This window comes from Herpailurus yagouaroundi, unplaced genomic scaffold, assembly GCF_014898765.1.
Source record: "Herpailurus yagouaroundi ecotype Mexico unplaced genomic scaffold, PumYag 103367, whole genome shotgun sequence".
Taxonomy (NCBI): domain Eukaryota; kingdom Metazoa; phylum Chordata; class Mammalia; order Carnivora; family Felidae; genus Herpailurus; species Herpailurus yagouaroundi.
In genome coordinates, this window is record NW_024421572.1 from 1 (window position 1) to 26,799 (window position 26,799).

At 37.0% G+C, this 26,799-nt stretch overlaps 2 protein-coding genes across 4 annotated transcripts; both read left to right on the forward strand.

The window, feature by feature from the left end:
• The first annotated feature begins 70 nt into the window (after positions 1 to 70).
• LOC121026448 (TATA-binding protein-associated factor 172-like) lies at positions 71 to 3,282 on the forward strand. 2 transcript variants are annotated; one of them, XR_005788367.1, is made up of 5 exons: positions 71 to 250; positions 562 to 704; positions 1,210 to 1,384; positions 2,192 to 2,383; positions 2,844 to 2,951. XR_005788367.1 is itself a non-coding variant. In XM_040469296.1 (4 exons), exons 1-4 carry the CDS (start codon positions 107 to 109, stop codon positions 3,087 to 3,089), a joined length of 708 nt encoding a protein of 235 aa, XP_040325230.1. In that variant the 5' UTR covers positions 71 to 106; the 3' UTR covers positions 3,090 to 3,282. The 2 variants fall into 2 exon arrangements, 1 of the variants encoding a protein (XP_040325230.1); XM_040469296.1 differs by lacking the exon at positions 2,192 to 2,383 and having other exon boundaries at positions 2,844 to 3,282.
• A 15,572-nt stretch (positions 3,283 to 18,854) lies between these two features.
• Positions 18,855 to 25,915, forward strand: LOC121026447 (TATA-binding protein-associated factor 172-like). 2 transcript variants are annotated; one of them, XR_005788366.1, is made up of 6 exons: positions 18,855 to 21,546; positions 22,734 to 22,883; positions 23,195 to 23,337; positions 23,843 to 24,017; positions 24,825 to 25,016; positions 25,477 to 25,584. XR_005788366.1 is itself a non-coding variant. In XM_040469295.1 (5 exons), exons 1-5 carry the CDS (start codon positions 21,478 to 21,480, stop codon positions 25,720 to 25,722), a joined length of 783 nt encoding a protein of 260 aa, XP_040325229.1. In that variant the 5' UTR covers positions 18,860 to 21,477; the 3' UTR covers positions 25,723 to 25,915. The 2 variants fall into 2 exon arrangements, 1 of the variants encoding a protein (XP_040325229.1); XM_040469295.1 differs by lacking the exon at positions 24,825 to 25,016 and having other exon boundaries at positions 18,860 to 21,546; positions 25,477 to 25,915.
• The last annotated feature ends 884 nt before the right edge of the window (positions 25,916 to 26,799 follow it).

The following is a 26,799-nucleotide window of genomic DNA, read 5'->3' on the forward strand; positions in this document are numbered from 1 at the left end:
TTTTTTTTTTTTTAACTCAGTATCCCTAAAAATAAGTATTAGATTTTATTACCCCATACTAGAAAATTTTCACTTTTCATGTTTCTCTTTCACTTTGTAGGTTTGGATGGAACTGTTGAGCAAAGCTTCAGTTCATTATGTGGTAGCAGCTGCTTGTCCCTGGATGGGTGCTTGGCTTTGCTTGATGATGCAGCCTTCTCATTTACCTATTGACTTAAATATGTTGCTAGAAGTAAAAGCCAGAGCCAAGGTGAGTGTAAAGGGACATAATGTATTTGTATATTTAGGTCTAAATATTAATATAGTAAACTATGTAAGAAATTTGTATTGCTTTATCTTAAGTGTAATTTAATTAATTTAATGTAAGGACAAATTACTGTTTTATGAGGACCTTGACAAAATGCATAGTAATTTTTATCCATTAAAATTTTGGGAAAAGAAATGTATTTTACTGGGATAACAAATGAGAGTATTTTTGCATACAGAGGAGAGTTGCCTATTAAATTTTAATGATTAATCTTTAATTATAGTTTCCCCTCCTCCCCCCACCTTTCTTTCTAGGAAAAAACATGTGGTAAGGTACGCCAAGGCCAAAGCCAAACTAAAGAAGTCCTTCAGGAGTACATTGCAGGTGCAGAGACCATCATGGAAGATCCCTCCACTAGGGATTTTGTGGTTATGCGGGCCAGAATGATGGCAGCCAAGTGAGTATACAAAAATTGAGAAGGCTTTTAATTTTTTTTTCAACGTTTTTATTTATTTTGGGGACAGAGAGAGACAGAGCATGAATGGGGGAGGGGCAGAGAGAGAGGGAGACACAGAATCGGAAACAGGGTCCAGGCTCCGAGCCATCAGCCCAGAGCCTGACGCGGGGCTCGAACTCACGGACCACGAGATCGTGACCTGGCTGAAGTCGGACGCTTAACCGACTGCGCCACCTAGGCGCCCCCAAAAATTGAGAAGGCTTTTAAAAGAACCAAAATATTCTTCTGATGTGTTTGTCAGTACTTCCTCCATCACACTAGTTACAGAGTAAGAACAAGTGTAATTAAATGTTTTTCTTTTTTTTTTTGAAGTTTTAAATAAGATTTATATCTTTTTATGAAGATGAAAGAGGAGTTATATCTTTGTTGTGAAAAGTTATAGCTTCAATAGGGGAAACTTTACTTCAAGTAAGTTCTCTAGTAACTTCTTTTTTCTCCCTCCTAGGTTGTTAGGAGCACTTTGTTGCTGTATTTGTGATCCAGGTGTAAATATGGTAACCCAAGAAATTAAGCCAGCTGAATCCCTTGGCCAGTTACTACTCTTCTATTTGAACTCCAAATCTGCCTTGCAGAGAATTAGTGTTGCATTGGTAATCTGTGAATGGGCTGCTTTACAAAAGGTAAGATTTTTCCCCAAAAGTAATGAAGACAAGTTAAGTAAACCAATTTCCATTAGCTGTTAAGATTATTTTCATTATATTTTATAAACAGAACAAAATTTTCTCTGTATAAAAATCCGACAGTTTTAGAAAAGTATTCTAAATTGTAGTGAAACATTATTTCTCTTCCAGTTGCTTTTAACCTTAGACTTTTTTCTTAGAACCCCCAGTTTCGTACCTGAGACTACTAGCTATGACCATACTTAATGTTTGCTCTTGATACTACAATCTGTTAAGAAATGTCCCTCCAAAACAGTCATGTGTATGTGTGGAAGCAGTCCAGAAACTGTTGGTCATTCATTCCTTAATATCTGAACACTACAAAAGATAAGAGGCTTTGAGATTGATTTGTATGAGTAGTAGCAAGGGCAGAATTTTTGGTCACAGGAAGAATAAAACCTCCATCTTTAAACTAAAGTCTTCATGTTTCCAAGTAAGCCATTCTCTTGCAGCCCTTTTAACCTTTAACTTCTAATAAGATATGTGATTTTGTGTAAGACTTACTTCTGTAAATCAAAGAAACTTCCTGCTGGCTTTGTTTATTCCATTAACTGGAATTCTGGAAATTTAACTGTCTGCACTTGCTGTGAGAGTTTCTTGTTACTGCCTCTTAGCAGTTTGTCAAAGCTATGTCTAAAAGTAATTGAGCCATGCTCTGTTGCATCTGAGACCCCAGCTTTGCCTCTGGAAAGAAGCAAGGCTCATCTGTTTTTAGGCAGGACTCGGTGTGCTGGAGAGGCAGTGATGCTGTGTTTTTGTGCCTCTCAGACTCAGCAGCAAGTGTTGACAGTTCGGTTTCTGGACCCTCACAGAGCTTCTCTGGACTTACTCTGTGAAGCCCAGGCTGACCACCCAGATCCCACAGAACCCCTCATGGCTCACCACTGAGGCCATTCCCCCTCTGGTTGGGGCAGGCAGCAACCAGAGAGAGTGGGAAGGGTTAGTTAAATTTGGGGGCAGGTAAGTAGCTTTTAAATTATATATATCCATTTCTACAGTATGGCATGTGAAGCTATGGGTTCAACTGTTAAGAAATCTAATAATGAGTTTTTAAATAACATTTTTAGTGCATGCTAAGTGTTCTTTTCTGACTGATTTCTTTTTACAGTTATATTTTTAAGTCCGTGCTATATATATAAAACTTGGTATAAATTCAGAGTAAAGTAGGAGTAATTAGGTGCAAAATTTAGTGGAATTATAATAGTTCCATGTGCATGTTCTATAGTGATTCATATTAAAATTATAGTAGTTTGGGTGTGATACCTTTTCTCTGCAACTAACGATGTTCTGGGAGGTAACAGAACATAGATTCAAGATGAATAGGAATTTAGAACTTTGTAGTTTGCAAGTGAAAATGTATGCATCTCTAGAATTAGGTTTATATATTTGTCCTGAATATTTCTTGTCTGTTATATTTTAGGAGTGTAAAGCTGTTACCCTAGCTGTGCAGCCACGTTTACTTGATATCCTTTCAGAACATTTGTATTATGATGAAATTGCCGTTCCATTCACACGAATGCAGAATGAATGTAAACAGCTTATTTCATCATTAACTGATGCACATATTGAAGTTGGTAGTAGAGTAAACAACAATGTTTTTACAATAGATCAAGCTAATGACTTGGTGAGTAAAGAAGTAACTTTCTTAATTTTAGATAGAGCATGAAATAAAGATTAGAAATTTGTCATGTGATATTTACCACAAAAACACGAATTTGTTGAATCAATCCATGGCTTGATAGCCTGTCACTCCTGCCCCTCAGAAAAGTTTTCATTGCGTTGACTTTTTTTTTTAATTTTTTTTTACATTTATTTATTTTTGAGAGACAGAGACAGAGCACAAGTGGGGGAGGGAGAAGGAGATACAGAATCCGAAGCAGGCTCCAGGCTCTAAGCTGTCAGCACAGAGCCCAATGTGGGGCTCGAACTTACAAACCATGAGATCATGACCTGATCCGAAGTCGGACACTCAACCGACTGAGCCACCCAGGTGCCCCTTCTTTTTTTTTTTGAAATTAGAGGAGGGGGAAGGAATTTTCTTTAAATCTCAGGTTCTAACAAACCAATGTACCTTTATTAGAAAAACCTGTTCCATTTTTTTTGGTCATTTCTCAGTTTTGCTTAATACTGGCAGAGTATAGAATAAACTGCTTCTGTATAAGTTCCTGAGTATTTCTCAAGCCCTCTCTCAACTTATAATGAAAATATTTAAGCATAAAAGTAAGGGAGTAAAACATAAAAGTAAAAGGAGGGGCACCGGGCTGGGTCAGTTGGAGCAGCATGTGACTCCTGAGTCATGAGTTCAGCCCTCATGTTCGGTGGACAGATAACTTAAATAACGAAAACTTAAAACAAGAAAGAGAGAGAAGGTAAGAGAATTACACGATGAACATTCATATACTCCCCAACTAGATTGCAGAGTTAACATTTTACTAAATTTGCTTTATCACATATATTTGCACTGTCTACTCATCAGTCTGTCTTTTTTGATGCATTTATAAATTAGTTACAGATATCAGTAAACTGATATATCTATATATGTACCTGTATCATTAAAATTCAGTATTTATGGTTTTTGCTCTTTTGTGAGGTGAAATACTATGAAGTCCACAAATCTTAAACTATTTGATGAATTTTAACAGATGACAATACCTATGAAAACCAAATCCCTATCAAGATACAGACAGTACTGTCACCACTTTGCAGTCAATCCCTGCCTGTCCCTGCCCTCAAGTAACCATCGTTCTGATTTTTCCTCCATCATAGGTTACTTTTGCCAATTCTAGAAATTTGTATAATTGGAATCATAAGCTCTGTGCTGTTTGGTTTTAAGGTTTTTTTTCCAGCATGATTTTTTAAAATTCATCCATGTTGTTATATATATCAATAATTCATTTTTTATTATTTAGTTTTATTCCACTGTATAAATACACCACAGTTAAGCCCGTCTCCTGTTAATGAACACTTGGGCTATTCCAAGGTTTTGGCTATTATGAAATAGCTGTTATAAACATTCTTGTACAAGTGTCTTTGTAGACATATATTTTCATTTCTCGTGGGTAAATATAAACATGTGTGAGTAGAATTGCTGGGTTTTAGGGTGGTTGTTTATTTACTTTTATAAAAAATTGCAGACATTTTCCCAAAGCGGCTATATCATTTTATCTTCCTACCAGCAATATGTGTGAGTTCTGGTTGTTCCACATCACCATCAACATTTGGTGTGGTTGCTCCTTTTCACTGAAGCCATTCTGGTCGTTGTATGATAGTGTCATTGTGGTTTTTACTTTGTGTTTCCTTGATGGCTAATATGTTCAACACTTTTTTATGTCTTAGTGGCCATTTGAAGACCTTCCTGTCTGAAATGTCTGTAGAAATCATTTGCCTGTTTTTAATTAGGTTGTCTTTTTATTACTGAGTTGTAGAAGTTTTTATATCCTGAAATACCAATCCTTTGTTAGATAGATGCTTCCTGCATATTTTCTCCCAGTGTGTGGCTTGCCTTTTCTTTTTCTTAATTGTCTTTAGATGAGCAGATATTTTTAATTTTGATGAAGTCTAGTTTAATAGTTGTTTTCTTTTATGGTTATTGTGTTCTGCGACCTAAAGTACCTTTTCTTATCTCTAATTTGTGAAGATAGTTACATATATTTTCTTCTAAAGTTTTGCAGTTTTAGCTTTTGTATTTAGATTTATCATCCATATTGAATTAGTGTTTATGTTTACTATGAAGTACAAATTGAATTCTGTTTGTTTTTCAAAAAGAACCATTTGAAACATTTTTAAAAATTTATTTTGAGAGATAGCCTGAGTGGGGGGGGGGGCCAGAGAGAGATGGAGAGAGAGAATCCCAAGCAGGCTCTGCACTGCCAGCACTACTTAACCAACAGCCACCCAGGTGCCCCAAAGATAACCAGTTTTTCAAGCATCTTTTATTGAAAAGATTTTCTGTTCCCAGTCCCAATTGGAATTCTCTGGCACCTGTGTCAAAAATTTGTTCAAGTATAGGTGTAGATCTATATCTGTATTCTGTTCAGTCGTTTTGTCTCTCATGCCATCACCAATGTCTTGATTTTTGTAACTTTGTACTTACTAAGTTCTTAAAGTTAGGTGGTGTAAATGAGTTCTTCCTTTTTGAGTTATAGGATCAGGAACTGAGGCACTTGTGTTGATTCCTGTGAAACAGCAGTCTTCATTTCTTATCCTCTTTTCTAATTAGAAAAAATTATATACTGGAATTTGTTTTCACCTGTGAGAGAAGGCTAAAATTGCTATTTTTTTCCTGAATTGTTATTTTATAAAGTTGTTTTTCTGATTGTTGTAGTTCTTTATCCATTTTGCCTGTGCTTCCCTTCTTCCCTCCCTACTATTTCTGACAACTTTTTTTTCTTATCCTGAAAACTTAAAAAAAATTTTTTTAATGTTTATTTATTTTTAAGAGAGAGAGAGAGAGGGATTGGAAGGGTAGATAGGGAGACACAGAATCCGAAGCAGGCTCCAGGCTCTGAGCTGTCAGCACAGTGCCCAATGCGGGGCTTGAACTCACAGACTGTGAGATCATAACCTGAGCTGAAGTCAGGTGCTCAACCTACTGAGCTACGCAGGCGCCCCATTATGATGAAAACTTTTAAGGTTTACTATCTTAGCAACTTCCAAATATGCAGTTCAATATTACTGACTGTAGTCATCATGCTGTACATTACATTCCCATAACTTATTATAGAACTGGGAGTTTGTACTTCTTGACCTCCTTTACCCATTCCACCTCCTCCTTATCCCTTTCCCCTCTGGCAACTACCAGTCTGCTCTCTATTAGTTTTGTTTGTTCCTTTGTTTTTCAGATTCCACAGTAGGTGAAATCATAAGGTATTTGTCTTTCTCTGATGTATTTCACTTAGCATAATGCCCTAAAGGTCCATCCAGGTTGTTGCAGTTGGGAAATTTCATTCTCTTTTATGGCAAAGTAGTGTCCCATTGTAGATACATACTGCATCGTTATCCATTCATCCATCCATGGACACTTAGGTTGTTTGTGTATCTTGGCTATTGTGAATGATGCTATAGTGAACATAAGCGTGCATGTATCTTTTCAAATTACTGTTTCATTTTCTTCAGATAAATATCCAGAAGTGGAAGTGCTGGATAATCTGGTAGTTCTATTTTTCATTTTTTGAGGAACTTCATACTGTTTTCCATAGTGGTTGCACCAATTTACATCCCCACTAACAGTGCACAAGGGTTCCCTTTTTCCACATCCTTGCCAACACTTGTTATTTCTTGTCTTTTTGATAATTGTCATTTGGAAGGCATGAAATGATATCTCATTGTGGTTTTATTTGCATTTCCCTCGTGATAATGAGCATCTTTTTGTGTACTATTGGCTATCTGTATGCCTTCTGAAAAAATATCTGTTCAGAACCTCTGCCCATTTTTTTAAAAATTATTTTATTTATTATTTTTAAATGTTTTAATTAATGAAATGATTTAATTTACATCCAAGTTAGCATGTAGTGCAACGATTTCAGGAGTAGATTCCCTAATGCCCCTTACCTATTTAGCCCATCCCTTCGCCATCAACCCTCTGTTCTCTGTATTTAAGAGTCTCTTATGTTTTGTCCCCCTCCCTGTTTTTATATTTTTGCTTCCCTTCTCTTATGTTCATCTGTTTCGTATCTTAAATTCTTCATATGAGTGAAGTCATATGATATCTTTCTCTTACTAATTTTGCTTAGCATAATACCCTGTAGTTCCATCCACATAGTTGCAAATGGCAAGATTTCATGCTTTTTGATTGCCAAGTAATACTCCACTGTGTGTGTATGTGTGTGTGTACGTATATACACACACGCACACACACACACACCGCATCTTCTTTATCCATTCATCCACTGATGGACATTTGGGCTCTTTTCATACTTTGACTGTTGTTGATAGCGCTGCTATAAACATTGGGGTGCATGTGTCCCTTCGAAACAGCACACCTGTATCCCTTGGATAAGTACCTAGTAATGCAATTGCTGGGTCATAGGGTAGTTCTATTTTTAATTTTTTGAGGAACCTCCATACTGTTTTCCAGAGTGGCTGTACCAGTTTGCATTCCCATCAGCAGTGCAAAAGAGATCCTCTTTCTCTGCATCCTCCCCAACATCTTTTGTTGCCTGAGTTGTTAATGTTAGCCATTCTGGCTGGTGTGAGGTAGTATCTCATTGTGGTTTTGATTTGTATTTCCCTGATGATGAGTAATATTGAGCATTTTTTCACGTGTTGGTTTGCCATCTGGATGTCTTCTTTGGAGAAGTGTCTATTTATGTCTTTTGCCCATTTCTTCACTGGATTCTTTGTCTTTTGGGTGTTGAGTTTGATAAGTTCTTACAGATTTTGGATACTAACCCTTTATCTGATAAGGTCATTTGCAAATATCTTCTCCCATTCTGTCGGTTGTCTTTTAGTTTTGCTGATTGTTTCCTTTGCTGTGCAGAAGCTTTTTATCTTGATGAGGTCCCAGAAGTTCATTTTTGCTTTTGTTTCCCTTGCCTCCGGAGATGTGTTGAGTAAGAAGTTGCTACGGCTGACATCATAGAGGATTTTGCCTGCTTTCTCCTCTAGGATTTTGATAGCTTCCTGTCTTGTGTTTAGGTCTTTCATCCATTTTGAGTTTCTTTTTGTGTATGGTGTAAGAGAGTGGTCCAGGTTCATTTTTCTGTGTGTTGCTGTCCAGTTTTCCCAGCACCATTTGCTGAAGAGACTGTCTTTGTTCCCTTGGATATTCTTTCCTGCTTTGTCAAAGATTAGTTGGCCATACGTTTGTGGGTCCATTTCTGGGTTCTCTATTCTGTTCCATTGATCTGAGTGTTCTTGTGTCAGTACCATACTGTCTTGATGATTACAGCTTTGTAATTCAGCTTGAAGTCCGGGATTGTGATGCCTCCAGCTTTGGTGTTCTTTTTCAAGATTGTTTTGGCTGTTTGAGTTCTTTTCTGGTTTCATGCAAATTTAGGATAGTTTGTTCTAGCTTTGTGAAGAATGCTGGCGTTATTTTGATAGGTATTACAATGAATATGTATATTGCTTTGGGTAGTATTGACATTTTTAACAATATTTGTTCTTATCCAGGACCATGAAATATTTTCCCATTTTTTTGTCTCTTCTTTATTTTCTTTCATAAGCTATCTATAGTTTTCAGTGTATAGATTTTTCACCTCTTTGGTTAGATTTATTCTTAGGTATTTTATGGGTTTTGGTGCAATTGTAAATGGGATTGATTCCTTGGTTTCTCTTTCTGTTGCTTCATTATTAGTGTGTAGGAATACAACTGATTTCTGTACATTGATTTTACATCCTGCAACTTTGCTGAATTCATGGATCAGTTCTAGCAGTTTTTTGGTGGAATCTTTTGGGTTTTCCATAGAGTATCATGTCATCTGCGAAGAGTGAAAGTTTGACCTCCTCCTGGCTGATTTGGATGCCTTTTATTTCTTTGTGTTGTCTGATTGCTGAGGCTAAGACTTCCAATACTGTGTTGAAAAACAGTGGCGAGAGTGGACATCCTTGTCTTGTTCCTGACCTGAGGGGGAAATCTCTCAGTTTTTCCCCACTGAGGATATTAGCATTGGGTTTTTCGTATATGGCTTTTGTGATCTTGAGGTATGATCCTTCTACCCCTACTTTCTTGAGGGTTTTTATGAAGAAAGGATGCTGTATTTTGTCAAATGCTTTCTCTGCATCTAGTGAGAGGATCGTGTGGTTCTTGTCCTTTGTTTTATTGATGTGATGAATCACATTGATTTGCAGATGTTGAACCAGCCCTGCATCCCAGGTATAAATCCCACTTGGTCGTGGTGAATAATTTTTTTTAATGTATTGTTGGATCCAGTTGGCTAATACCTAGTTGAGGGTTTTTGCATCCGTATTCATCAGGGAAATTGGTCACTAGTGCTTTTTAGTGGGGTCTCTGTCTGATTGTGGAATCAAGGTAATGCTAGCTTCATAGAGTTTGGAAGTTTTCCTTCCATTTCTATTTTTTGGAACAGCTTCAAGAGAATAGGTGTTAACTCTCCTTAAATGTTTGGTAAAATTCCCCTGGAAAGCCATCTGGCCCTGGACTCTTGTTTTTGGGGAGATGTTTTCTTATTAGTAATTTGATTTCTTTACTGGTTATGGGTCTGTTCAAATTTTCTATTTCTTCCTGTTTCAGTTGTGGTAGTTTATATGTTTCTAGGAATTTGTCCATTTCTTCCAGATTGCCCATTTTATTGGTGTATAATTGCTCATAATATTCTCTTATTATTGTTTTTATTTTTGCTGTCTTGGTTGTGAACTCTGCTCTTTCATTCTTGATTTTATTTATTTGGGTCCTTTCCTTTATCTTTTTGATCAGACTGGCTAGTGGTTTATCAATTTTATTAATTCTTTCAAAGAACCAGTTTCTGGTTTCATTGATTTGTTCTACTGTTTTTTTGGTTTTGGGAGCATTGATTTCTGCTCTAATCTTTATTTCCTGTCTTCTGCTGGTTTGGGGTTTTATTTACTGTTCTTTTTCCAGCTCTTTAAGGTGTAAATTTGGTTATGTATCTGAGACCTTTCTTCCTTCTTTAGGAAGGCCTGGATTGCTATATACTTCCCTCTTACAACCGCCTTTGCTGTGTCCCTGAGGTTTTGGGATGTGGTATGATCATTTTCATTGGCTTCCATGTACTTTTTAATTTCCTCTTTAACTTCTTGGTTGGCCCATTCATTCTTTAGTAAGATGTTCTTTAGTCTCCAAGTATTTGTTTACCTTTCCAAATTTTTTCTTGTGATTGATTTAGAGTTTCACCATATTGTGGTCTAAAAATATGCATGGTATGATCTCAATCTTTTTGTACTTGAGGACTGATTTGTGTCCCAGTATGTGATCTATTCTGGAGGACATTCCATGTGCATAAATAAATTTTTTTTTAAGTTTATTTTGAGAGAGAGAACGCGCATGCAAGAGCAGGGGCAGGGGGCAGAGAGAGAGGGGGAGAGAATCCCAAGCAGGCTCCACACACAGCCCGATGTGGGGCTTGAACTCACGAACCACTGTGAGATCATGACCTGAGCCAAAACCAAGAGTCGGATGCTGAAGTGACTGAGCCATACAGGTGCCCCAACCACATCTTCTTTATCCATTCATTAGTTGATGGACATTTGGACTCTCTCCATAGTTTGGCCTTGTTGATAATGCTGCTATAAACATTGGGGTGAATGTACCCCTTTGAATCTGTATTTTTGTGTTTTTTGGGTAAATACCTAACGGTGCAATTGCTGGATCGTAGGGTAGTGTATTTTTAGTTTGTTGAAGAACCTCCATACTATTCTCCAAAGTTGCCGCACCATTTTGCATAACCATCAACAGTGCAAGAGGGTTTCTCCGCATCCTCTTCAATACCTGTTGTTTCTTGTGTTGTTTATTTTATCCATTCTGACAAAGTGTGAGGTGGTACCTCATTGTGGTTCTGATTTGCATTTCCCGGATGATGAGTGATGTTGAGCAAATCTTTTCATGTGTCTGTTAGGCATGTGGATGTCTTCTGTGTAAAAGTGTCTATTCATGTTTCTGCCAGTTTCTTAACTGGGTTATTTATTTTTTAGATGTTTGATAAGGTCTTTTTTTTTTTTTTTTTAATGTTTGTTTATTTTTGAGAGAGAGAGTACAAGCAGGGGAGGAGCAGAGAGAGAGGGAGACACAGAATCTGAAGCAGGCTTCAGGCTCTGAGCTGTCAGCACAGAGCCTGATGCCAGGCCCGAACCCAGGAACTGTGAGATCATGACCTGAGTCGAAGTTGGATGCTTAACTGACTGAGCCGCTCAGGTACCCCGATAAGTTCTTTATAGATTTTGGATACTAAACCCTTATCGATAGGATGAGTTTGGGAGTTTTCTTTCTATTTTTTTTGGAACAGTTTGAGAAGAATATTTATTAACTCTTCTATAAATGTTTGGTAGAATTCCCCTGGGAAGCCATCTGGCACGGGACTCTTATTAGTTGAGATTTTTATTCAGTTTCTTTGCTGGTTATGGGTCTGTACAAATTTTCTATTTCTTCCTGTTTCAGTTTTGGTAGTTTGTCAGTTTCTACGAATTTGTCCATTTCTTCCACATTGCCCTGTTTGTTGGCATGTAATTTTGATAATATTTTGTTATAATTGTTTATATTTCTCTGTTGGTGGTTGTGATCTCTCCTCTTTCATTAGTGATTTTATTTGGATCCTTTCTCTCTTCTTTTTGGTAAGTTTCGCTAAGAATTTATCAATTTTGTTAATTTTTTCGAAGAACCAGCTCTTAGTTTTGTTGATCTGTTCTATTTTTGTTTATCAATTATTTCTGCTCTAATCTTTATTATTTCCCTTCTTCTGCTGGTTTAGACTTTATATGCTGTCTCTTTTCTAGCTCCTTTAGGTGTAAGATTAAGTTGTGTAGGGACCTTTCTTGCTTCTCAAGATAGGCCTGAATTGTAATATACTTCCTTGTTATAACTGGCTTTGCTGCATCCCAAAGATTTTGGACTGTCATGTTTTCATTTTCATGTGCTTCCATGTATTTTTTAAATTTCTTCTTTGATTTCCTGGTTAATCTGTTCATTCTTTAGTAGGATGTTCTGTAACCTTCATGTATTTAAGGGCTTTCCAAATTTTTTTCTTGTGGTACACTTTAAGTTTCATAACACTGTGATTTGAAAATATGCATGCTATGATCCCGATCTTTGTGTACTTGTTGAGGGTTGATTTGTGATCCAGTATGTGATGTCTTCTGGAGAATGTTCCGTGTGTACTCGAGAAGAATGTGTATTGTGTTTTAGGGTGAAATAAATTCCATCTGGTCCAGTGTGTTCAAAGCCATTGATTCCTTGTCGATTTTCTGCTTTAGATGATCTGTCCATTGCTGTAAGTGGGGTGTTAAAGCCCCCTACCATAATTGTATTATTATCAGTGAGTTTCTTTATGTTATTAATTGATTTATATATTTGGGTGCTTCCAAGTTGGCATGAATATTTACAATTGTTAGATATTTTTGATGGATAGACCCCTTAATTATGATATAATACTGTTCTTTATCTCTTGTTATAGCTTTTGTTTTAAAATCTAGATTGTCTTGTATTAGTATGGCTACTTCAGCTTTCATTGATGTCCATTAGCATGATAGATGGTCCTCCATCCCCTCACTTTCAGTCTGCAGTTGTCTTTAGGTCTAAAATGAGTCTCTTGTAGGCAGCATATAGATGGACCTTGTTTTTAAATCTGTTCTAATACCCTGTACTAGAGTATTTCATCCATTTGCATTCAGAGTGATTATTAAAAGATATGAAATAGGGCCATTGTGTTACCTGTAGAGTTGGTGTTTCTGATGATGCTCTGGTACTTTTAGGTCTTTGTTGCTTTTAGTTTCCCTCCCCTCCTCTCCCAACTCAAAGAATTCCCCTTGAAATTTCTTGCAGGGCTGGTTTAGTGGTCACAAACTCCTTTAGTTTTTGTCTGAGAAACTCTATCTCTTACTCTATTTTTTTTTTTTTTTTTTTTTTTTAGTATTTTTATTTATTTTTGAGACAGAGACAGAGCATGAGCGGGGGCGAGGGGGGCAGAGAGAGAGGGAAACAGAATCTGAAGCGGGCTCCAAGCTGTCAGCACGGAGCCCGACATGGGGCTTGAACTCACGGACGGTGAGATCATGACCTGAGCTGAAGTTGGCCACCCAGGCGCCCTCTCTTACTCTATTTTGAATGACAACCCTGCTGCATAGAGTATTCTTGGTTCCATATTTTTCCCATTCAGCACGTTGAATTTATCTTGCCTCTTCTTTCTGTCCTGCCAAGCTTCTGTGGACAGGTCTCCTGCAAACCTGATTTGTCTCTTAGTGTTAGGTTAATGACTTTTTTCCCCTTGCTGCTTTCAGGATTCTTTCTTTGTGTATTTTGTGAATTTCACTATGGTATATTGGTGATGCCTGGCTTTTGTTGAATTTAATGGAGCTCTCTGTGCTACTTGGATTTTGATGTCTGTTCCCTTCCCCAGATTAGGGAAGTTTTCAGCTATAATTTGCTCACATAAACCTTCTGCCCCTTTTTCTCTCCCTTAGTCTTCTGGATTCATATAATATGAATGTTATTACTTTTTAAAATGTTTGTTTGTTTTGAGAGAGAGCACACAAGCCGGGGAAGGCCAGAGAGAGAAGGTGAGAGAGAATCCCAAGCAGGCTCCTTGTTGTTAGCACAGAGCCTGACGTGGGGCTCGATCCCATGAACTGTGAGATCATGACCTGAGCTGAAATCGAGAGCCTGACGCTTAACCAGCTGAGCCCCTCAGTCGCCCCCGAATGTTATGTTTTAATAAATCACTGAGTTCCCTAATTCTGCCTTCATGATCCCTGACCTTTGTTTCCCTCTTCTTTCAGCTTCATTGTTTATCTTCTGTACTGGTAATTTGCTCTTCTGGCTTGTCCATCTTCGTTTTTATGGCCTACATTTGGAATTGCCTCTCATGTATAGCATTTTACATTTTGACCTTACTAGATTTTAGTTCTTTTATCTTTGTAGAAAGGGATTCTCTGGTGTCTTCTATGCTTTTTTCAAGCCCAGCTAGTATCTTTATAATTGTTGCTTTAAATTCTAGTTCAGACATCTTATTCATATCTGCATTAGTTAAATCCCTGGCCATCATTTCTTCCTGTTCTTTCTTTTGAGGTGAATTTCTCTGTCTTGTCATTTTGGAGGAAGAAAAAAGTAATATTAGAATGAAATAAAAATTAAAGAATTAAAAAAATCAAATAAAGGAAGTTAGATCCTAGGTGTGTTTTGGTCTGCTTATTAAGAGAAGCTTGGTAGAAAAAAAGAAGAGAGAAAACATTTTTTAAGTAGTAAAATAAAATAAACTTTGCTCCTTCTGTATCCAAGAAAACAAAAATAGCAAAACCAAAACAGAAGCAACAACAACAACAAAAATGAACAAACAAAAAACCCAAATGAAGCTAGATCTCCTTTGCCCTGCAGGTGGAACTTTGCAGCAGTCTATGGTCAATTGACTAAGATAGCGGAAGGGATTTGTGCTGATCTTCTGGGAGAAGGACCTGCTACTCTGATTCTCTGGCCCACATGCCTTAGAGTAGAGGTGCCTGGAGGGCTCGGGGAGGTGGAGCTTGGTGTAATGGCTTCATTCTCCACTTGGTGGCACTGTTTGGCTCACTGGGGTTGATCATTGTTGGTGGCCTAATGATGAAAATGGTGTCTTTGGTCTATAGAACAGGAAGTTTGCACCCTCACAGACACACGACCAGTCATTCCTTCTGTGACCCCCCCCCCCCCATTCTGCCAAGTGTGATATTTCACTGTAGCTTTGATTTACATTTCCCTGATGATGAGTGATATTCAGCATCTTTTCATGTGTGTGTTGGCCATGTGTATGTCTTCTTTGGAGAAATGTCCATTCATGTCTTCTGCCCATTTTTCAATTGTATTTTTTTTTTTTTTTTTTTTGGTGTTGAGTTTTAGAAGTTCTTTATATATTTTGGATACTAACCTTTATCAGGTATGTCATTTGTAAATATCTGCTCCCATTCTGAAGGTTGCCTTCTGGTTTTGTTGATTGTTTCCTTTGCTGTGCAAAAGCTTTTAGTTTATTTTTTGCTTTTGTTTCCCTTGCCTGAGGAGACCTATCTAAAAAAAAAAAAAAAAAAATGTTCCTATGGCCAGTGTCAGAGAAATTACTGCCTGTGCTCTCTTCTAAGATTTTTATGGTTTTAGGCTCACATTTAGGTCCTTAATCCATTTTGAGTTTTATTTTTGTGTATGGTGTAAGAAGGTGGTAGTCCAGTTTCATTCTTTTGCATGTAGCTGTCCAGTTTTCCCAACAGCATTTGTTGAAGAGACTTTTTCTCATTGCATATTTTTGCCTCCTTTATCAATGATCAATTGACCATATAATATATAATCATGGGTTTATTTCTGGCTCTCTATTCTGTTTCATTAATTTATGTGTCTGTGTTCCAGCACCATACTGTTTTGATTACTACAGCTTTGTAGTATAACTTGAAATCTAGGAATGTGATACCTCCAGTTTTGTTCTGTTTTCAAAATTACTTTGGCCATTCAGGGTCTTTTGTGGTTCCATACAAATTTTAGGAATGTTCTAGTTCTGGAATGTTCTAGTTCTGTGAAAAATGCTGTTGGTATATTTTTTTAAATATTTATGTTGACATTTATTTATTTTGACAGTGTTGACAGTGCAGACTCGGCATAGGACTTGATCTCATGAACTGTGAGATCATGACCTGAGCCAAAATCGAGTCAGGTGCTTAACTGACTGAGCCACCCAGGCACTCCCTGTTGGTATTTTTTTTTCTTTTTTAATTTCAGTTTTCTTTCTTTTTTTAATATAATTTATTGTCAAATTGGCTTCCATACAACACCCAGTGCTCATCCCAACAAGTGTCCTCCTCATTGCCCATCACCTACTTTCCCCTCTCCCCCATCCCCTATCCCTGTTGGTATTTTTTTTAGGGATTGTATTAAATCTGTAGATTGGGGGGCGCCTGGGTGGCACAGTCGGTTAAGCGTCCGACTTCAGCCAGGTCACGATCTCGCGGTCCGTGGGTTCGAGCCCCGCATTGGGCTCTGGGCTGATGCCTTGGAGCCTGGAGCCTGTTTCCGATTCTGTGTCTCTCTCTCTCTCTGCCCCTCCCCCGTTCATGCTCTGTCTCTCTCTGTCCCAAAAATAAATAAACGTTGAAAAAAAATTAAAAAAAAAAAAATCTGTAGATTGGTGTGGGTGTTATGGACATTTTAGCAATATTTGTTGAGCATGGAATATCTTTCCATTTGTGTTATCTTTAGTTTTTTCATCAGTTTTATTTTTCAGGGTACAGGTCTCTCACTTCCTTGGTTAACTGTATTCCTAGTTATTATTTTTGGTACAGTTGTAAATGGGATTATTTTCTTCTCTTTCTGTTGCTTCATTATTGGTGCAGAGAAATGCAGCAGATTTCTGTATATTAATTTTATACCCTGCAAGCTTACTGAATTCATCTGTCATTTCTAGTAGGATTTTGGTGAAGTCTTTAGGGTTCTCTCTATATAGTATCGTGTCATCTGCAAATACTGACAGTTTTACTTCTTGCTCACCAATTTGGATGCCTTTGATTCCTTTCATGAGAGTATTTTGGCACATGGCTCATCACTTGTCCCCTCCCCCCCACATATACACTGTCCTTCCAAAATATCATCTCCCTTTCTTTCTGTATCTTTCCTTCAGGGAATAGGGCAGTTCTCTAGTGCCACAAAACAGTTCCAGCTTCTATAACTCACTGTGATTTTTTTGTTGTTAGTACCTAACATCACGATGCAGTGAAAACTTAATGGTTATTATTACTTTTATGATCTCAGCAACATTATTTGCTGAGAAAATACCAGAGTAAACTATGTCCGATGGTTGTATCTGTTATTGTATTCTTCTCTACAGCATTACCTGATGGTTGCTGTTGACTGCTTCATAGCTACCTGCAAACTGTCTTATAATACAAGTTCATGATCTCTTATTTGCAGTTTTGAAATCGGAAGTTTTTTTTTTTTGTAAAGTGAACCAACTTCTCAAACTACTCATTTGGTGAAAAGCCTGCTCATCTTGAAGAGAAACTTTAAGTCTTTATCCTAGTAAATACGCCCATTCACAAATTTTGCTTCAGAAATAATAACATATTTGGGTGCCACCACAGGCCCTGTTGAGGATATTACATAGCATGCAGTATATACAACCTCAGTATTGTTATAAAATTTGAAAAATTATGAATTTCAAAATATATTTGGCTCCAGGAATTTGGGTGAGAGATGATAGACATGTGGTGATGATAAAGATCTATTCTCATTGGGGTACCTGGTGGCTCATTTGGTTAGGTGCCTGACTGTTGATTTTGGCTCAGGTCATAGTCTCACTATTTGTGACATCGATAAACATTAAAAAAAAAATCTGTTCTCACTTGAACTTCCCTTTTTCTGAGCTGCTTTCTATGACTATTATTACTTCAGTGGCTTAATGAAAAGATGCCTTAACTAAATAAAAAATCTGGATTCTAACCTTGGCTCTACTGTTTGTTAAATTTATGATCTTGGTCAAGTTGATTTAACTATTCTGGTATAATCTTCACCCAGTGTTCCTTAGACTTATATGGGCTAAGTAAGATAATGTAAATGAAAGTGCTTTATTAAAATGTTAATGCTGTACAAATAATTAATAGTACAGATAGTAAGAATGATAATACTTCAAGTTCTGGGAATTCTTTTCTAATAATTTGCAATCTTATTTGTATACTGAGGTGTAAGAATGATATTTGATTATAGTAATAATCCAAGTTATTATTGAGGCCTTTATGCTGTGAATGCTGGTAAGCATGTAACATGGGTGGCTACTGCCATTCTCTGTTGCCGATGAAGGAACTGGTGACCAAAAATTAAACTTTCCCAAGCTCTTGTAGCTGCACCACTCACAGTTACTGATTTCAGGCTCAGAATCTGGTCCAATTCTGGCTGACTTTCAGTTTTAAATTTTACATGGAGGGGCGCCTGGGTGGCTCAGTTGGTTAAGTGTCTGCCTTCAGCTCAGGTCATGATCTCATGGTCTGTGAGTTCGAGCCCCATGTCAGGCTCTGTGCTGACAGCTTGGAGGCTGGAGCCTGCTTCAGATTCTGTGTCTCCCTCTCTCTCTGCCCCTCCCCAACTTGTGCTCTGTCTCTCTCTCTCTCAAAAATAAATAAAAATGTAAAAAAAAAATTTATAAATTTTACATGGAGACAAAATGGATTTAAGTGCCTATTGAATTGCTTTCTCACTTTTGTATATTAAGTCATCTTAAGTACAAAGTGAAAACATGAACTCTTCTTTAAATTGCTGGTAACTCTTGCTGAAACTGGTTTCATTTTCTAACTTCTCAATCCATTCCTCTCAATAACTGCAGTGTTGAGGCTAAATCTGCACTGTACCTCTTAAAGACTGATGCCTCTATTTCCTTGAAAGGATTCTGATTATCTTTAGTAATTTTTTGTTATGTTTTACTTTATGAAACCAGAAGACTTTATGACAAAGATGCCCTTAATCTTAAGGTTTATCCCATTATGACTGTGTATGCAGGCATACACGTCTCTAAAATATCCTTAAATAAAACGACAGTTAATACAGTTATTTATGAAATCTTATTACCATTAGACTTCTCTGTGACATACCATACCATTTGTGATGTTAACATTTGGAAGTATTGGCAAGCCTGGCTTCTTAGGGAGCATGAAAGAATAACTTTTAAGCATACCAAACTAGTTTCATTTGGTAAGGACTTAACATCAAAGTGTAACTTTTTTTGTTAAACCAGTAGTTTGGCAATGAAAGTGAAGGAATTTACCATGTGATTTTCCTTTATGTTTTGTCTCATTAGCTTATGACTGTGTGTGTACATACAAGAGTGCTGTCTATGGATCTCTATGTCTCTCAGTGAACTACTTTACTGGAATATCTAGAGTAACTAGTGTTGTAACCACTAAGAGTTATAGCTGGAACTTGACTCATCAATCTAGAAAAATATGCCAGACATTAATCTTTTGTTCTGCTGACTGGGTCAACTTTTCCATTCCACTTGCATCACAGCCACTTTATGAGTCATTCCAAAATCTCAGTTACATACAGCATGGACTTGTTTGAAAGGCAAACTTTAGCAAGAAGCTTATATTTAGCATGAAGGTATATATGAAATTGAGTTGGAATGTGGGGATTCAAGATATAAGAAATTTCACATAGGCATATGTAGAAGACCAAAAGAATACACTTAAATAAGATTGGCATTAGAGAATATTTGCATAATTAGGTATGGGCCAGATATTACAAAGATGTTAAAAAGCAAGAGCAGAGGTTAAATATTTAGCTGACTTTCAATAAATATTGATTGGACAAATGAATAGAATAGAGCATTATAAATTGTGTAAGAGTTCGGCGGGCATGCGCGCGTTTATATGTGTGTTTCTCTTGTGGTGGGCCAAAATAGGATTTTAGACCAAATTTGTGGAAGAACTCAGTGTGATTCATCACTTTGTTGTAACTTCTTTTCAAATCTCCTTCCCTGCAACCCCAAATCATTTGATATGGATATAAATGATGATGAATTTGCCTCCAGGCAGGAAATCAAATCAGGTGTTCCTGGTGGTGGTGATCAGATTGTTGCTTTTTTTCCACATCTACTCATTTTGTGGGCATGCTTGTGGGAAGACAGAAGGGGTGTAGCAAAAGAAAAATGGCAAGATCTTACCCTGTCAGTTTTGCCAGTTAGGGATTTATTACCAACTATTAATTTGTGGGAAATTTCACACATTACTGTCTGTGACGTTGGACCATTTCCTCTAAGCAATATGGATTTATTCAACAAATATTTTAGTGCCTAATATGTGTTTACAATTCTTTAGATACTGACCAGAAAGAGACAGGTCTCTACCCTTTTCTAGAGCTTAAAATAGGAAACTAAACAAGACAGGAGAAACTCCCAGACAACTAGACAAGCTCTAATAACATAATGAGGTGAGTGTCTGGTAGAGGAAGTAGATGATGCTGCTGGATCCTAGCTAGTGAGGTGAGTGAAGGTCAGGGAAGGTCCTGCTAAAAGTGAAGTCTAAGCTGAGATCTGAAGGATGAGTAGAATTTAACCAGTGAAGAGCAGGGTAAAAGGAAGGAGCAGCAGGTGAAACTCTGGAAGCTGGAGAGAACATGATGGCAGTAAAGAGGAGGTGAAAGGAAATTGGCTGGAGGATAGAGTGTGAGGGAGTATAGATGGCTAGAAGTCTCACCTTGATTTTCAGGTACAGTGAACTGTATTATAATCTGATTTCTGTGTGTCATCAGTTCTCTTTATTCAGAGTTCTAGGAAGGAGTACATAGCAGGGAACATCAATCTGAATAAAGCAACTGGGAAGAAACTACCCCATCTGTGTCACACTAAATAACCACTATTTATTTTTCTCAGTAATGCCCACAGATGCACTCCCCTCTGTCTGATGCTCACTACAAAAATGTTGGGGACTACATGTAACACTAACATAAAGTGCTAATAATTGTTATGTTAATTATTTAACACAGACCAAAACATTTTTTTCAAAAGCCATTCTTAAGCTTGAATTCACATATAACTTCAGTAATAGTGTTCCAGGTTATAGTTAATTTAAACTTGGTGAAGTAAACAGACTGTGGCAAGAATTTTTCTGTATATTAGTTTACACTGTACTGGATTAATGCTAAATGGTCACCAAACTTTGCAGACTTTCCCTAAGATTAGGGGGGAAATTTTTGATTAGTAGAGTCCTAGTTAGTAGCATACTACAGGTCCATTAACTACTTAAAAAAAAGTTGCGGGAGAGGAATTCCGAGGAGGATAATCTCTAAAGGAGTGAAAATAATAATGAGCTCCTCATTGCACCCCGTTCCCCCACCAATCTAATTAAAGAGACCTGTAAATACAAAGTAACAGCATTAGATTTCCTGCCTAAATCATTGCCTGCTAGAAGACAGGTGCAAAATTAATGAAAATAGGTCAGCCAGCTTTCAGATCTGCAATAGACAGATTGGCCCTGGATGGGCTAAGTCGTACCTTGTGATTTTTTTAAGATCATACTAATAGTGAGCTAAAACCATATTACGTTTTGCAACCATATTGAAAAGGAGATGGTTGCACACTTGTCAGGTGAAGTGAATTCGGCCTCCAAATATTTTCCCAGCCTTATCTTATATTTTCTACTAAGCAGACTTTATGCTGTGCTACTACAGAATCTGCATTTTTAAAATACTAGTTCCTCTGATGATATTTAATTTCTTTAAATCTTTGGAATAAGAAATAGGATTCTCTTGCTCCAAAATCTTGTAAAAACTTATCACCCAGTTGAACCTTTTTGATAAAGCCATATAACAGTTGTATTACTTGACTTATAACTCTTTAAATAAGCTAACACCCAAGAATTGTATACTATAGATTTGCTGTTTTTGTTTTCAGAACTCTTCATCTTGGCTTATACCTATTCTGCCTGATATGCTGCGACACATTTTTCAGTTTTGTGTATTAGAAAGCAGCCAGGAAATTCTGGACCTCATTCACAAGGTACACAGTGAATATATCTGTACTCTTTTCCCCAGTGATTTGGTAGATTTAAAAAATTTTTCACAATCGCTATACTGTTGTTGGTCAGGAATTTTAAGAAATTAGAAATCAAAACATTTGAAAAGTCAGAGATTGCTTACTGTTAGTTTTCTATTACTGCCGTATCAAATGACCACAAATTAGTGGCTTAAAACAACATAAATGTATTACTTCACAGTTCTATAGCTCAGAAGTCTGACATGGGTATCCTCAGGCCAGGCAAGATATGACAAGAAAATAGTCTTCTTATGGAATATAATAGTTAAATCTACTAGGCAAGTGTTTTAAGCACTTTCTGATAGCCTCAGTACAGAAAGTAAAATGAAGGAAAGACTTTTCTTTTTCACTTATTTTGCTGTTTATAAGTATGCTTATTGATCCTGTGAAGTATCTTTTGGAATTCATTGGTAATACACAGAGTCTGATCGTTTTAGTTTAGATTTGTACTTTTCCCCCTTATTTGCAAGGTGTATTGGGATCTTTTAAGATGAGCCATTTGATATATTTAACTGTTTATAAAGGGAAATGGTACTGTTTGACCTTTCAGATCTGTTAATTGAGTCTGGAATTATTGCCTCTGAGGTGGCTCATTGTTAACAGCCTTGGATTAACAGTGGTGGTATTTCTACAGGCTTTTAATTACGTTTAATGTTACGCATCAAGAAAGGTACCTTATTAAGTAAGATCATGAATCAAGACTTACATTGTTCTTAATTTATGCTAGGACATTACCACCTCTAACTTTAGCAGAGGACATCTATGAGGAACTGTTAGATGTTGAAGAGTGTATGTTGAATATAGGACTGCATTAGTATTGAGCTTTATGATACATGCAAAGGATTTCAACAGCTGAGATTTTGACAACTCTTATTGTTATGGGTATCTTACATTTTAAATGATTTTTGCAGAATACTGAAGAAAACTCTTGTGTTCCTCTCCTTAAAACTTTCTTTTGTGTTTTTTAGTATACAAAACTATCAAAAAGCAGCATTTAAAAATAAGCTTTTCTGTTGACTTTTAAAATTGATCTCTGTGCTATTTCCAACCTTTTTTTTTTTTTTAACTCAGTATCCCTAAAAATAAGTATTAGATTTTATTACCCCATACTAGAAAATTTTCACTTTTCATGTTTCTCTTTCACTTTGTAGGTTTGGATGGAACTGTTGAGCAAAGCTTCAGTTCATTATGTGGTAGCAGCTGCTTGTCCCTGGATGGGTGCTTGGCTTTGCTTGATGATGCAGCCTTCTCATTTACCTATTGACTTAAATATGTTGCTAGAAGTAAAAGCCAGAGCCAAGGTGAGTGTAAAGGGACATAATGTATTTGTATATTTAGGTCTAAATATTAATATAGTAAACTATGTAAGAAATTTGTATTGCTTTATCTTAAGTGTAATTTAATTAATTTAATGTAAGGACAAATTACTGTTTTATGAGGACCTTGACAAAATGCATAGTAATTTTTATCCATTAAAATTTTGGGAAAAGAAATGTATTTTACTGGGATAACAAATGAGAGTATTTTTGCATACAGAGGAGAGTTGCCTATTAAATTTTAATGATTAATCTTTAATTATAGTTTCCCCTCCTCCCCCCACCTTTCTTTCTAGGAAAAAACATGTGGTAAGGTACGCCAAGGCCAAAGCCAAACTAAAGAAGTCCTTCAGGAGTACATTGCAGGTGCAGAGACCATCATGGAAGATCCCTCCACTAGGGATTTTGTGGTTATGCGGGCCAGAATGATGGCAGCCAAGTGAGTATACAAAAATTGAGAAGGCTTTTAATTTTTTTTTCAACGTTTTTATTTATTTTGGGGACAGAGAGAGACAGAGCATGAATGGGGGAGGGGCAGAGAGAGAGGGAGACACAGAATCGGAAACAGGGTCCAGGCTCCGAGCCATCAGCCCAGAGCCTGACGCGGGGCTCGAACTCACGGACCACGAGATCGTGACCTGGCTGAAGTCGGACGCTTAACCGACTGCGCCACCTAGGCGCCCCCAAAAATTGAGAAGGCTTTTAAAAGAACCAAAATATTCTTCTGATGTGTTTGTCAGTACTTCCTCCATCACACTAGTTACAGAGTAAGAACAAGTGTAATTAAATGTTTTTCTTTTTTTTTTTGAAGTTTTAAATAAGATTTATATCTTTTTATGAAGATGAAAGAGGAGTTATATCTTTGTTGTGAAAAGTTATAGCTTCAATAGGGGAAACTTTACTTCAAGTAAGTTCTCTAGTAACTTCTTTTTTCTCCCTCCTAGGTTGTTAGGAGCACTTTGTTGCTGTATTTGTGATCCAGGTGTAAATATGGTAACCCAAGAAATTAAGCCAGCTGAATCCCTTGGCCAGTTACTACTCTTCTATTTGAACTCCAAATCTGCCTTGCAGAGAATTAGTGTTGCATTGGTAATCTGTGAATGGGCTGCTTTACAAAAGGTAAGATTTTTCCCCAAAAGTAATGAAGACAAGTTAAGTAAACCAATTTCCATTAGCTGTTAAGATTATTTTCATTATATTTTATAAACAGAACAAAATTTTCTCTGTATAAAAATCCGACAGTTTTAGAAAAGTATTCTAAATTGTAGTGAAACATTATTTCTCTTCCAGTTGCTTTTAACCTTAGACTTTTTTCTTAGAACCCCCAGTTTCGTACCTGAGACTACTAGCTATGACCATACTTAATGTTTGCTCTTGATACTACAATCTGTTAAGAAATGTCCCTCCAAAACAGTCATGTGTATGTGTGGAAGCAGTCCAGAAACTGTTGGTCATTCATTCCTTAATATCTGAACACTACAAAAGATAAGAGGCTTTGAGATTGATTTGTATGAGTAGTAGCAAGGGCAGAATTTTTGGTCACAGGAAGAATAAAACCTCCATCTTTAAACTAAAGTCTTCATGTTTCCAAGTAAGCCATTCTCTTGCAGCCCTTTTAACCTTTAACTTCTAATAAGATATGTGATTTTGTGTAAGACTTACTTCTGTAAATCAAAGAAACTTCCTGCTGGCTTTGTTTATTCCATTAACTGGAATTCTGGAAATTTAACTGTCTGCACTTGCTGTGAGAGTTTCTTGTTACTGCCTCTTAGCAGTTTGTCAAAGCTATGTCTAAAAGTAATTGAGCCATGCTCTGTTGCATCTGAGACCCCAGCTTTGCCTCTGGAAAGAAGCAAGGCTCATCTGTTTTTAGGCAGGACTCGGTGTGCTGGAGAGGCAGTGATGCTGTGTTTTTGTGCCTCTCAGACTCAGCAGCAAGTGTTGACAGTTCGGTTTCTGGACCCTCACAGAGCTTCTCTGGACTTACTCTGTGAAGCCCAGGCTGACCACCCAGATCCCACAGAACCCCTCATGGCTCACCACTGAGGCCATTCCCCCTCTGGTTGGGGCAGGCAGCAACCAGAGAGAGTGGGAAGGGTTAGTTAAATTTGGGGGCAGGTAAGTAGCTTTTAAATTATATATATCCATTTCTACAGTATGGCATGTGAAGCTATGGGTTCAACTGTTAAGAAATCTAATAATGAGTTTTTAAATAACATTTTTAGTGCATGCTAAGTGTTCTTTTCTGACTGATTTCTTTTTACAGTTATATTTTTAAGTCCGTGCTATATATATAAAACTTGGTATAAATTCAGAGTAAAGTAGGAGTAATTAGGTGCAAAATTTAGTGGAATTATAATAGTTCCATGTGCATGTTCTATAGTGATTCATATTAAAATTATAGTAGTTTGGGTGTGATACCTTTTCTCTGCAACTAACGATGTTCTGGGAGGTAACAGAACATAGATTCAAGATGAATAGGAATTTAGAACTTTGTAGTTTGCAAGTGAAAATGTATGCATCTCTAGAATTAGGTTTATATATTTGTCCTGAATATTTCTTGTCTGTTATATTTTAGGAGTGTAAAGCTGTTACCCTAGCTGTGCAGCCACGTTTACTTGATATCCTTTCAGAACATTTGTATTATGATGAAATTGCCGTTCCATTCACACGAATGCAGAATGAATGTAAACAGCTTATTTCATCATTAACTGATGCACATATTGAAGTTGGTAGTAGAGTAAACAACAATGTTTTTACAATAGATCAAGCTAATGACTTGGTGAGTAAAGAAGTAACTTTCTTAATTTTAGATAGAGCATGAAATAAAGATTAGAAATTTGTCATGTGATATTTACCACAAAAACACGAATTTGTTGAATCAATCCATGGCTTGATAGCCTGTCACTCCTGCCCCTCAGAAAAGTTTTCATTGCGTTGACTTTTTTTTTTAATTTTTTTTTACATTTATTTATTTTTGAGAGACAGAGACAGAGCACAAGTGGGGGAGGGAGAAGGAGATACAGAATCCGAAGCAGGCTCCAGGCTCTAAGCTGTCAGCACAGAGCCCAATGTGGGGCTCGAACTTACAAACCATGAGATCATGACCTGATCCGAAGTCGGACACTCAACCGACTGAGCCACCCAGGTGCCCCTTCTTTTTTTTTTTGAAATTAGAGGAGGGGGAAGGAATTTTCTTTAAATCTCAGGTTCTAACAAACCAATGTACCTTTATTAGAAAAACCTGTTCCATTTTTTTTGGTCATTTCTCAGTTTTGCTTAATACTGGCAGAGTATAGAATAAACTGCTTCTGTATAAGTTCCTGAGTATTTCTCAAGCCCTCTCTCAACTTATAATGAAAATATTTAAGCATAAAAGTAAGGGAGTAAAACATAAAAGTAAAAGGAGGGGCACCGGGCTGGGTCAGTTGGAGCAGCATGTGACTCCTGAGTCATGAGTTCAGCCCTCATGTTCGGTGGACAGATAACTTAAATAACGAAAACTTAAAACAAGAAAGAGAGAGAAGGTAAGAGAATTACACGATGAACATTCATATACTCCCCAACTAGATTGCAGAGTTAACATTTTACTAAATTTGCTTTATCACATATATTTGCACTGTCTACTCATCAGTCTGTCTTTTTTGATGCATTTATAAATTAGTTACAGATATCAGTAAACTGATATATCTATATATGTACCTGTATCATTAAAATTCAGTATTTATGGTTTTTGCTCTTTTGTGAGGTGAAATACTATGAAGTCCACAAATCTTAAACTATTTGATGAATTTTAACAGATGACAATACCTATGAAAACCAAATCCCTATCAAGATACAGACAGTACTGTCACCACTTTGCAGTCAATCCCTGCCTGTCCCTGCCCTCAAGTAACCATCG

What these genes read in the sequence shown, in the direction of transcription:
- LOC121026448 (XM_040469296.1), top strand. Translation starts at nt 107, where the DNA reads ATGGAACTGTTGAGCAAAGCTTCAGTTCATTATGTGGTAGCAGCTGCT. An exon ending in AAGTAAAAGCCAGAGCCAAG is followed by an intron (nt 251 to 561) that starts GTGAGTGTAAAG and finishes CTTTCTTTCTAG; the next exon opens with GAAAAAACATGTGGTAAGGT. An exon ending in AATGGGCTGCTTTACAAAAG is followed by an intron (nt 1,385 to 2,843) that starts GTAAGATTTTTC and finishes GTTATATTTTAG; the next exon opens with GAGTGTAAAGCTGTTACCCT.
- LOC121026447 (XM_040469295.1), top strand. Translation starts at nt 21,478, where the DNA reads ATGCTGCGACACATTTTTCAGTTTTGTGTATTAGAAAGCAGCCAGGAA. An exon ending in TTCTGGACCTCATTCACAAG is followed by an intron (nt 21,547 to 22,733) that starts GTACACAGTGAA and finishes TTCACTTTGTAG; the next exon opens with GTTTGGATGGAACTGTTGAG. An exon ending in GCCAGAATGATGGCAGCCAA is followed by an intron (nt 23,338 to 23,842) that starts GTGAGTATACAA and finishes TCTCCCTCCTAG; the next exon opens with GTTGTTAGGAGCACTTTGTT.